We start from the raw sequence: 11,574 nt of genomic DNA on the forward strand, positions 1-11,574 counted from the left end.
TTGGGCCCGTCCTATGCTATAGGACGGTCCTATAGGAGAGTAGCTGATAAAAGTAATAGTAGTCACAACACATTTAATGAAGGTACGAGTTAAAATAACGGACAGAGTATGAAAAATAGCGAACAATTCGATTTAGGAAAATATTAATTTATTTAAATATATGAGTTTGACAAAACTAACGGGAATAATGAAGCTAACCGTAAAAATAGCGGGAGTAGTTAAAGAAACAACATTAACCAAAATAGCAGTAAACGTAATAGTATTAGCAGGGTATGTAATGAAAGTAATAATATTAACAACGAGAGTAGTAAACGTGTCTCAAATTTGTTAATTAATTTTACATCTCATCATAATTCAAGATATAAATTGTAATTATATGTGTTAAGCAAATTTAGCGAATCATTTTTCATAGAAAATAAAATTTGAATGGTAACTAAAGGTAGCCCAGACAAGGCCGGCCACCAAACCTAGTTAATTAAGAATAATCAAGACAATATCGTTATGATAGATGGAGTAATAGTTAAAATATTAGGGGTAATTTGAGTAGTCCACTAATTTTCCAAACAAAAGTTAGGAGAATAATTTTTTTAGAAAAGAGTACAATAAAAGTGGAATGGGGGATTTACCCGGTGTGCACCAAAGATAGCAGCGGTTCCCTCGGCACCCAAAAAAAAAAAAAAAAGAGGCGCAGTATTAAAAATGTCCAACTAATCTACACCAATATATTTTACTTTTGATATAAATACATCACCCATTTTAAGTTTTTACTATTTTGACTTCTCTGTAACTTCTCGCCTGTACTGCAAATGTGATGCCTCCTCATGCCAGCCAATAACTGTTAGAATCACTTGGTATGAGCAATCTTCGTGGTCTCACCAGCTAGTTTATCTGAACTCTGGAGCAGTTATAATCCAATCCAGCCCATAGTGAAGAATGCGCGTGGGCTTCTAGCCCATAAAAATTCGGTCACAATGTCGGACTTACAGAAGTAGTTTAGAATTGTGAGTCCTCCTACCAGCTACCACATATTAAGAGCGGAATGCTTCTGCTACCGGAGACTCGGACGCTTCTTTCTCAGATTCAACCATCACAGAAGTCATCATTTCACGTCTCCGCTGTTCCTGGGCTTGCCTCCTATTTGATTCCAGGATGATCATGAGAGCAGTAATGTCAGCTGGGTTGACACCGCCAACTCTACTAGCTTGACCAATGGTCTGTGGCCTTACCTGCAACAAAATATAACAGTCTTCAGAAGCTTGTGTTTTCTTCTAAAAATCAATACGGAGTAATTCAGATGCCCAGGTCTGAGGACAGTGTAAAAGCACTACAACATAACTAGGTAACCCAACAAAAGGATTTTTGACCATACACAAATTCTCATATGAGAATCATATAGGAATCATATACCCTATAATAAGGTAGTTATTCCTTGTTTTTAGTTTTCTAGAGATTAATGGCCATCCTGGTGAGCTTTTTTTAATATTATGTATTCGTCTCACACCAAGTTAATATCAGACCGTTTCTCACCAAAATGCTCAACAATTTGATGCTGGATCATTTTCAATAGAGTCAAAGACTCATTATTCTTTGGATCTCAATTATGATAGCATCAAGCATGATGACTCGCTAAATTGGCTGCAATTGTTATTTATAGTGTAGTAACAGATACTCGATGCAATTATCGACGTAATTTCCATTTTGGGTCAACTGGGAACAGACCCCTTGTGTACGTAATACATGGGTAAGGTTGCGCACATCCTAGCCCCTTGCCCTGCAATTTGCAGGAGCTGAGGCCCTAGGTTAATGTTGTTGTTGCTGTTATTGTGGTTGAACTACTCAAGAACTCAACAAATCAATCTAAAGAGGTGCAACTCTCTGACATGGATCATGGATGGAGACTTAAGATCAAATGACCAGAGGTTGATTAGTTGCAAGAACAGCAATAACAGATTGACTACTGCAACATGTAACTATTTACAACATTAAACATGGTATTAAGACACTGATCAGAGATGAGCTGAGAGAAGCAGTCTGTAAGGCCTACTATTGGTGCTGCAAGCAAAGTCTTGACATTGAAGGAACAGATAACAAACAAAATGAAGAGTCATAAAACACGAGACCTGACAATAGAAACCTTTCATCCAAGAACAAATTTCCTACTGTATTGTGCCTGATAATTACAGTAAGTTGTACATGAAATGCAAGCCTATGAAAGATTTGGGGTCTAACCGTAATGACCACAAATTACATACAAAAAGAAAGATTCTTGCGGTTCAATAACTTCACTCTTCTCATCACACATAAGCTAATCAAAAGATTATTCTCTCATGAATCAGGGTAGAATGCCACGAATAGTTGTCAGCAATCACATACCTTGGAGAGTTTTTCACGTGCCTCTAGAGATAAAGTGGTCATCGAGTAATAATCCAGACCATCTGGAAGTGGCCTATGTTGTTTATGAACCATCTACAATATGCATCAAGCATGATAGAATCAAAAGATAAGTTGCAAAGATAGAGAAACATGGGCAAAAAGAAGGCATGATTCTCGTGGGAAATCCACAAAACAGTACACAAAAAATACTTACCTGTTGCAGTTGTTGCTGTTGTCTGATAATGAAGCCCTCGTACTTGATATCAACTTCGACACATTCTTTCTCAATTTTGGACAGGCATTCATTCCCAAAACCATGCTTGTCCAGAAGTTTGTACTCTATATGTGGTTTTTTAAGAAGGCTCTCTAGTGTCGCGGAATTCTTCACTGGTTGACCAGATAGAAGAGTGACATCAGAGGCAAGATCATCACCTGATACAATCCCAAAATAAACAAATCAGGAACTATAACTCTGTTCACAATGTTTCATATTTGATGGATTTTTGCCGATAACAGAAGATCAAACCCATCAAGATGTAGACGAGACAATTTTATAGATAAAATAATACTCCCTCTGTGAAGTCTGTCCCATCCGTTTCTTTACTTTTTTTTTTCTTTAGGGTGTGTTTCAACAGATTCATTATGTTTCCTTCTCTAGTGAATTTTATACAATGCAATTATTAAACTACCCCCATTCCATCTCTACCCTGCTACGCCTACTCCATTGACCCCAACCAAAAATCACCCTCCAACCCTAAACCATCCAGCCAGCAACCAGGTAACATCCTATGCCATAATACCCTCTACGTCGCCAGATCTGCCTTCAAAACCGCTGATTTTCTCCCTCCACCCAATAAAGCTTCCCCCACCCTCGTAAACAACCCCAAACCCATGAATTACGCTCCACACCTCGTCGAAACATCCCCAAACATTGTTAAAACCCACCACCACAACTGAAAACCCTCCCCTGTCCTCGAAAGCCCTAGATCTACGGTCTTTGAGGATAGGAGAGAGGGTTTCTAGGGTTGGGGTGGCTTTTCGGTTGGTGGTGGTGGGTAATGACGTGGTGGGCTGTTTTGACCGGGTGGGCGGCAATTTCGACGAGGTGTGGGAGAGGTTTCGTGGGTTTCAGGGGTAGGGCTCGTTTTTCAGTTGTAGGTGGGTGAAGATAGTGGGTGGGTGAGGGAGGTGGTCCAAACTCCAAAGATGCGTGAGTGAGGGTGGTAAGCGGGTGTGAGCAAGATTGCGGTGATGGGTGGGTCAGATGGTGGTGGTGGGCGGCTGATGGTAGAGATGGGTGGGCGGGGTAATGGTTGAAGTACATAGATGGGGAAAGATTGGCAAGAGTAATTGGGTAATTGTGCCCTCTTACATTAAAAACCAACCAGAAAGAAAACATAAGGAATTAGGGGACACGGGGAGTGTAGAATAAATCAAACAAGACAAATTGTAAAGAAGACAAGTCTAGAAGACAGATCTTTTGAAGACTACACAGAGGAATCTCTCATCATTTGTAAACATGAACAAGAGCAGTCAACAATATAAAGAACAGTGAGGAATCTCTCGACGTGACTTTTAAATCCATAACTGTTTCATTCTCGCGTCTCCTGACCCCTAGTAATTTCACGATCCAGGTAAGACGTCTATATATCTATAATAAATATCTTCCATCATTAAGATAGTCGCAGATGGGAAAGAGAGTTGACTATGGTTAGACATTATCATCGTAATCAAGAGAAATGAAACGAAATAAGAACAAGATGACATCTACCACGCTTAATGAGGGATGTCTGGACATTTCTGGATAACAAAAATAACATGGCCCAAACATTATGGGGCTTTCAGTGTTTTTAAAGAAAATTCATACCAGAGCTTGACTCAAGTTATCCTCTGACGAACAACTAATGAGGGATGTCTGGACATTTCTGGATAACAAAAATAACATGGCCCAAACATTATGGGGCTTTCAGTGTTTTTAAAGAAAATTCATACCAGAGCTTGACTCAAGTTATCCTCTGACGAACAACTTCCTCAATCAACGAATAATCGGATGAAAGAAAGAGAAGGAAAAGATCCGAACCTGATATCCTGGCAGTTTTTAGTCGTTTCTTCTCTTCTGCAATCCGAGATTGCTTGTCTTGGTATAGTTTCCAACGTCTATCATCAATCAAACCAATTTCATGACCAAGAGGTGTGAGACGGCTGTCAGCATTGTCAGCACGGAGAATCATGCGGTGTTCTGACCGGCTGTCAGAAAGTAAAATTTGATAAACACAGGTAAATATGATTTTACCGCTGTTCAGAGCCCCAAAAATGTTACATTCAAATACCTTGTTAACATTCGATAAGGTTCTCGAAGATCTTTCGTAACCAAATCATCAATCAGAGTGCCTATGTAGCTGCTTTCCCTCTCTAAAACAATAAGAGATTTTCCATTAGCATGTCTGGCAGCATTAATTCCAGATATAATCCCCTGCAAAAGAAAAAAGAAACAAGATGCTGGTCAGTTTCAAGGACATCTGGAATCGCCTTCTGAATATAGTTATGGTTTTGTAAGAAATATCTGCAGGCAAGTTTCCAAGAGTAGTTCCTGATATGGCCGACGAAAAGACTAGAGGAAATAGAATTATATAAAACCTGAGCTGCAGCTTCCTCATAGCCGGTAGTTCCATTTATCTGACCAGAAAAGAAAAGGCCTTGAATCTTTTTGGTCATTAGAGATCTGGAGCACTGATAAGCAGGCAAGTAATCATATTCCACAGCATAAGCGGGCCTCAGCATAGTACAGTTCTCAAGTCCAGGTAATGTTTTCAACATTGGTAGCTGCAGTCTCTCAGGTAAACCAGTCGAGAATCCCTGAAAGAAGTTATTTCAACATGTAACAAGAACCCGAAATTTTTCATATGATTTGACCAAACAAACGAGGGAGAAGTAGACAAAGACAAGGTCACTAGAAGAAGTTAGCAAGTTCAAGTCAAGACTGCCCGAGGAATAAAGTAATAAACTCACCATATTAAAGAACAAGTGTTAAGTTCAGTCAACAAAAGGCCCAGCAATTGTCATCAAATCAACCAGAAACAAGCAAAGTGACATTGATCAATGCTTATAAGCTGGTCCCAAGAACATAGTGAGGTGCCTCCAGACACAAAGAAAGAGGAGGGAAGCAATATTGCTATGGGAGCATAGTGCTATCAGGTCCCAAGAGCATGATATAATTTACACAGAGATATTTGACATCCATGGTTAAAAAAAAAAAAAAAAAAAAAAAAAAAAAAAAAAAAAGGGACAAACGAAGAACTTGGCAACAGCATACCTGTACATATAACTCAGGTACAGTTCGGCCCTCTGGTTCAAGAAAAATCTGATGAGACTCTTTGTCTTGAAACCTAACAACCTGAAGAAACATACAATTGTAAGCATGAACAATGTAAATAGAGTGTTGACTGTTGAATAGCTTTTTGATAAATAAACTCAGTTTCGAAGATGCCCATCCTAAAACTCCCCAGCTCGATATACTAATTAAATTCATCACAAACACAATCTTTATAGATCTCTGCATTCTTGTTCTATTACCCACCTGGTGCTAGAAAATTTCCTGGTCGAGAAGGGGAGGGAGAAGTTGTTGGCATGCAGATTATAAGCTATAAAATTTACCTTATCCTCAATTGACGGACAATATCTAGGTCCTTTTGCCTCGACCCATCCACCATAAGTTGGAGTTTCATGCAAGTTTTCCCGAATAAGATCATGGGTGCTCTTTGTAGTCCGTGTTAGATAACAACACATTTGTTCCCTTTCAACATGAAATTCAGGATCAAAGGTAAACCAACCAACCTGCACAATCACCAATTACAGGATCAGTATAAAGCACCAAAACTATATAGGGGCTTTGTGACAAACTGTAGTACATGATGAAAATGCATCAATACTTAAAACAAGTAATAACTTGGTGAAATTTTTGTGGTTAGAATTTTGAACAATTGAACGTACACATGAAATTGAATGATCGGACCTCTTCATCGCCGGGTTGAGGTTCTAATTTGGAGAAATCCACAGTGCGTATGTCCACACGTGCTGGAGTCCCTGTTTTCAGTCTATCAGTTTCAAAGCCTAGAGCTTGAAGATTTTCAGTGAGCCCATGAGAAGCTGCCTCGCCAGCACGTCCTGCGGCCATAGAGGTTCGGCCGACCCAAATTTTGCCACTCATGAAGGTACCAGTCGTGAGAACAACTGAAGGTGCAAAGAAGTTCATTCCAAAGAAAGTTCGGACACCCTCGACATTGTCATTCTTCCCAAGAATAATGTCTGTCACCATAGCCTCTCTAATTGAAAGGTTGTCTGTGCTGAAATTGTAACCAACAGGAATACTTTAGCAAAAGAATATCACCTTCAAATATATAAATGACAAACAGCTACGGTTCTGCTCCAATAGAATATAGTAAGAGTATACGCTCTTTCTTTTGTGAAGTAGCAGTCCTTCAATGCAGTTCTCGATGCAATTATAATCTTGTCACATTTGGAGACAACCTCCTTGTGTTGTAAACATATGGGTAAGGCTACGTACAACCGACTCTCCTTAGCCCGCAATTTGTGGGAGCAATTGAGGGTATTGCGGTAGTTTTGTTGTTTATATAGATACCAGTACCACTAGCCAGACAATGTTTTATTGCAATACATTTTCTTAAAGAAATTAAGCAGTGAGGCTTGCCAGTCTCTTCTGTGACACCCTCTTTTCATTTAAAATGTTTATATCCTACTTTCCCTCAATTCCATATCCTCGTGTACGTGGAAACAAGGAGTTTGCATGAGCAAGAACTAAGGATAGAACTATGATTAGAGTAAAAGCTCTATTCATCTAAGGGTCCTTACCATGATGAATGGGTGGGGAATGTAGGCAAACAGGCTGCATTGCATTAAATTAACATCGTCAAATTGTTAACGAAACATGCAATCTTTCAACTAGATGATTGTGAAAGGACAAAAAACATTACGCAAACCAGCCCATGCAAAAAGCGGTGGACTAAAACAAGCTAAACTCTGTACTTGAATGCAATCAGTTATGACATAGTTGACATAACAAAAAGATACAAGCAGAGAAAGAAGCATGTAATTAAAACCCTTACGTCTCGACTACACTCCTCATCAGCATAGCATATTCCCTCTTATCGGTTTGTGCACGCAATGCTCGTACTGCGGGGCCTCTTGATGTGTTTAGGACACGCTTTTGGAGATAGCACCTAGTACGGAATCACCAAAACAAGGCAAATGACAAAGTGATCACTGATTCAACAGACTTATAAAGAGACTAACCTGAACAATGAAAAAATCATCAGCCAACATTTCGTATTTAGAGGAATTACCGGTCAGTAATTTTTCCCATCTCCCCACCAAGTGCATCGACTTCATGTACAAGTTGTGATTTTGCAGGGCCACCAACTGCAGGATTGCAGGGCTGCATACAGATTTCTAACAATGTGAGGAAACAATGAATTACAAGAAAGAAGATAAAGAAGACAGCACATGGTTAATGTACCTGCCACGCAATTCTATCGATGTTGAGCGTGAGAAGAAGAGTTTTTGCCCCCAAACGAGCAGAAGCAAGCGCAGCTTCACATCCAGCATGTCCTCCTCCAACCACAATCACGTCATATATTTCATCGCCTATTCCAGGAGGATTGCTCCAATCTGAACTTCAAAACAATATACCGACGGGTTCAAATGGCACCCAATATCAATCAAGTACTTCTATCAAAGTAATTATAAGAAAAACGGCGAATAATTGACGCACACAACCTGTTCGTCAAAATGTCTGAATGAAAACTAACCTCGAGTAGTAGACGAAGAAACGGTGAAGTTTGAGGAGGATGTAAAGGACAATAGAGAGCGCGAAAGAAGTGGAGATTTAGAAGGGAAAGAGATACGGCGAGGAAAAGGGATAAAAGGAGAAAGAAAGGGTGAGAAAAGAGAAGCTGCGACTGGGAAATGACGGGAAACACGAGTGAGGTTGAGCGCCATTAAAAAGCAGTGTGATGATGAATGCTTGATATTTTGCCAGTAATGGTGGCTTTTGATTGTTTCAGTAACACACTCTCATGTTGTCGTCACTCGTCAGTTTAACCATGGAAAGATAAGCCTTATCAGTCAAATTTTTTTTTTTTTTTTTCCGGTGCGTTTTAGTAAACCATCGGGTATAGGTGATAACCTGCAAACACGTATGTCAGATAAGCCACCCGAGAGTTAGACCTGGTAAAGCTGACTCGACCCGGATGACCCGACCTAATAAGGCTGACACAAGACGCGAAAATGACCCAAAATGTATCACCCGAAAGTGACCTGAAGTGACCCGACCCGAAAATGACCCGACTTAAGCGGCCCAAAATGACCCGATTGACCCAAGATGACCTGAAATGATACGAAATGATTTAATTATGGCAAAACCATGACCCGAAATGACCCAAACGACCCAGATTGACCCGACCCAAAATGATCCGATCCGAAGTGACCCGACCCAAAAATGACCCGGCCCGAAAGTGACCCGATACGTTATTGACCCGATCCGAATGACCCATTTGCCAGGTCTACCGAGAGTGACATGCTCAAAGTTTATAAGGTATGAACTCAGTTCAAGAATACTCCACAAGATTTTGCAATTGCGGACTAACAATCATCATTCATCAGTCATTACAAACATCTTTCGCTCCTTTTTATACGTCTTTTTAGGTTGAGATTATCTCATTTGTAATTCCTTTTCTCTTAATTGGTGTTTTTTTTACTGGGGAGTTAGGTAGTATCACGCATTTCGCACTATCGGTTTGAATATTTTATTATTATAATTGAAGAAAAATATTATAATTGATAGATGACATTCAATATTTTTAGTTATAAATAGAAGGGTTATTTCATAACAATAATCCAAACTAAGGCATTTCTTCTCATATTAATCCAAACTCGTGTTTAACTGAAAAAAATCTCAACTTTTACATCATATAACTTGTAGTAAACCCATGGAAGGTCTACCTAGACAACCGGTTTTATTAAAAAAATAATAATAAATAAATTAAAAAAAAAAAACAACTTGTTAAACAATTCTTAACCAAACAAACCCTAAACTGATTTCCCCTAAATTGATTTCCCCCTAAATCCCCAACATTCCTATCAACTGTGGAACGAATTGATCAACAAGTACGATTCTGAGCAACCAATGCAATTGATGAAAATCATTGATAAACCTATCAACACGATTCACAAATTGAGGAGGAGGAAACAAGTAGCCGTGATTTGCAAGAGAATAATCGGACGCCACCTTTAGCAACCAGGTCATGGCCGTCGACGTTTCTTGTGGCCACCACAGGTGCGGTCAGATCGGGTCACTACAAGGCCTTACGAAGTCGGTCACGTGGACTGAGTCACACTACGGGCTTTTGCGCCGACGACGTCGGGGAGAGAGCAAAGATGACACTTTCATGGTGGTGCGGATGGTGGCTGTAAAATCTCAGTAAGGTGACGGAGGTTGTGCCACATGATGTCATTGATTTTAATGAAGAAGATGAACTACTCATTACTTAAAAACGTTGAAGAAGAATAGAGGAATAAATTAGAAAAAATGGAAGAAGAAAATAAAATAAAGAAGAAGAAAACAAGAAATAAGGGATAAAATGATGAAATGGAGAAGAAGAAATGAAATGGAGAATGAAGAAATGAAGATCCAGAAATGGAGAATGAAGAGAATGGGACCCATGGTGACTTGTTTACCAACCGGCAATATTAGGTCAAAATTGAGGTGAGTTTACTACAAGTTAATGATGTCGAAGTTGGGATTTTTCTCAGTTAAACACGAGTATGGATTAATATTTAGAAGAGACGCCTTAGTTTGGATTACTGTCATGAAATAATCCTAAATAGAAACAGACTATCTTTATCAAATACATACAATTTTAATTGTGAGTAATAGGTAAAGTTAGTTATGCTGATGCATGATCAAATATTTTATAAATAAATATACAATAATTATTTGAGGATATATAATAATCTAAAAAAGCATTTTTTTTTCCTTTCTCATGTATTTTATTACGCAAAGTCTAATATCATTATCTTTGAAGTGAATATTCATATGGGTGTCATGCCACAAGACACATACATTCTCGTTACTATATTGTCTATACCCGAACTCGTGATATGTACTTCAATTTAGTATGTACATAAACTTTTGCGACAAAATTTGTTATTATTAAAAAACATAAATCTCACAAAAAAAAATTTCATTGTTTTTCGTTATGTCGAATTTCTTTTACTCTTTGTCATATACATGATATAGATTAAAGTAATATTTAATATCATATTAATTAGATAAAATGTATTCAGAACAATGCAATGATCATCATTAAAATCTTAAATTTTATCATTTCACGATACGTTATTTTAAAAATCAATTAATAGTTGTTCAAAAGGATGTGGATATAATTTTATGCTTTTTTTTTTATGTATAACTTATTCAAATGTTTTAGTTGTTTTACATAGTTACATGTGCTATGTGTCAAACATATTTATAAGAAATTTGCAAGTTTTATTTTTTTGACACAACTATATATAATGAGGTTTAACATTTTCACAAATAAATAAAATAGATTGAACTTTCTCAAATATGCTTTTTTGAGATTAACATCAAAGTATTTTCAAATACAACATATAAAATATTTAATTATAAAATGCACTAGCTATTTATCCATACATGCTAGTTATCACACTTTTTAAACCCTCATAAAATCTTATATGTATTTATTTGTCGCAATATAATTTGCCCATTCGCACATTATAAAAAAAAATGATCTCTTAGTAGTTACAGTATCTTTTTATTTTATTTTATAATTTTTTACAAATACGACTCTTACAAATTTATTTGCTTGTCTGCTCGATGGATCTAATGTTCTAAGTTTTATAACTTTCTCAAAATATTTTTTTTTTACTTGAACATAAAACATTGTGATATACTCAAAAAACCAATGTATGCTAAAATATTTTAATTGATATAATGGAAATTGTACTCAATTGAAAGCACTTTTCGCAATAAACATAATGATTTGCATTTTAAATTTTTTTAACAAAATATTTTTTAAATAAATTTAGAATTGTTATAACATATACATTATTTATGGATGTCCGTTACGCATTTAATGTTCTATACGTTATCAATATTATATACTC

The 11,574-nt window shown here is 37.5% G+C and overlaps 1 protein-coding gene across 1 annotated transcript; it reads right to left on the reverse strand.

Moving 5' to 3' along the window:
• Nucleotides 1-531: 531 nt before the first annotated feature.
• LOC141600390 (uncharacterized) lies at nt 532-8,517 on the reverse strand. Its single transcript, XM_074420621.1, has 13 exons — nt 8,199-8,517; nt 7,907-8,058; nt 7,734-7,825; nt 7,497-7,610; nt 6,386-6,716; nt 6,028-6,207; nt 5,687-5,767; nt 5,011-5,229; nt 4,704-4,846; nt 4,454-4,620; nt 2,588-2,805; nt 2,374-2,466; nt 532-1,226 (listed from the first exon to the last, which is right to left on the reverse strand). Exons 1-13 carry the CDS (start codon nt 8,386-8,388, stop codon nt 1,029-1,031), a joined length of 2,178 nt encoding a protein of 725 aa, XP_074276722.1. The 5' UTR covers nt 8,389-8,517; the 3' UTR covers nt 532-1,028.
• Nucleotides 8,518-11,574: the final 3,057 nt, after the last annotated feature.

The sequence above is a fragment of the Silene latifolia genome, chromosome 9, assembly GCF_048544455.1.
Source record: "Silene latifolia isolate original U9 population chromosome 9, ASM4854445v1, whole genome shotgun sequence".
Classification (NCBI taxonomy): domain Eukaryota; kingdom Viridiplantae; phylum Streptophyta; class Magnoliopsida; order Caryophyllales; family Caryophyllaceae; genus Silene; species Silene latifolia.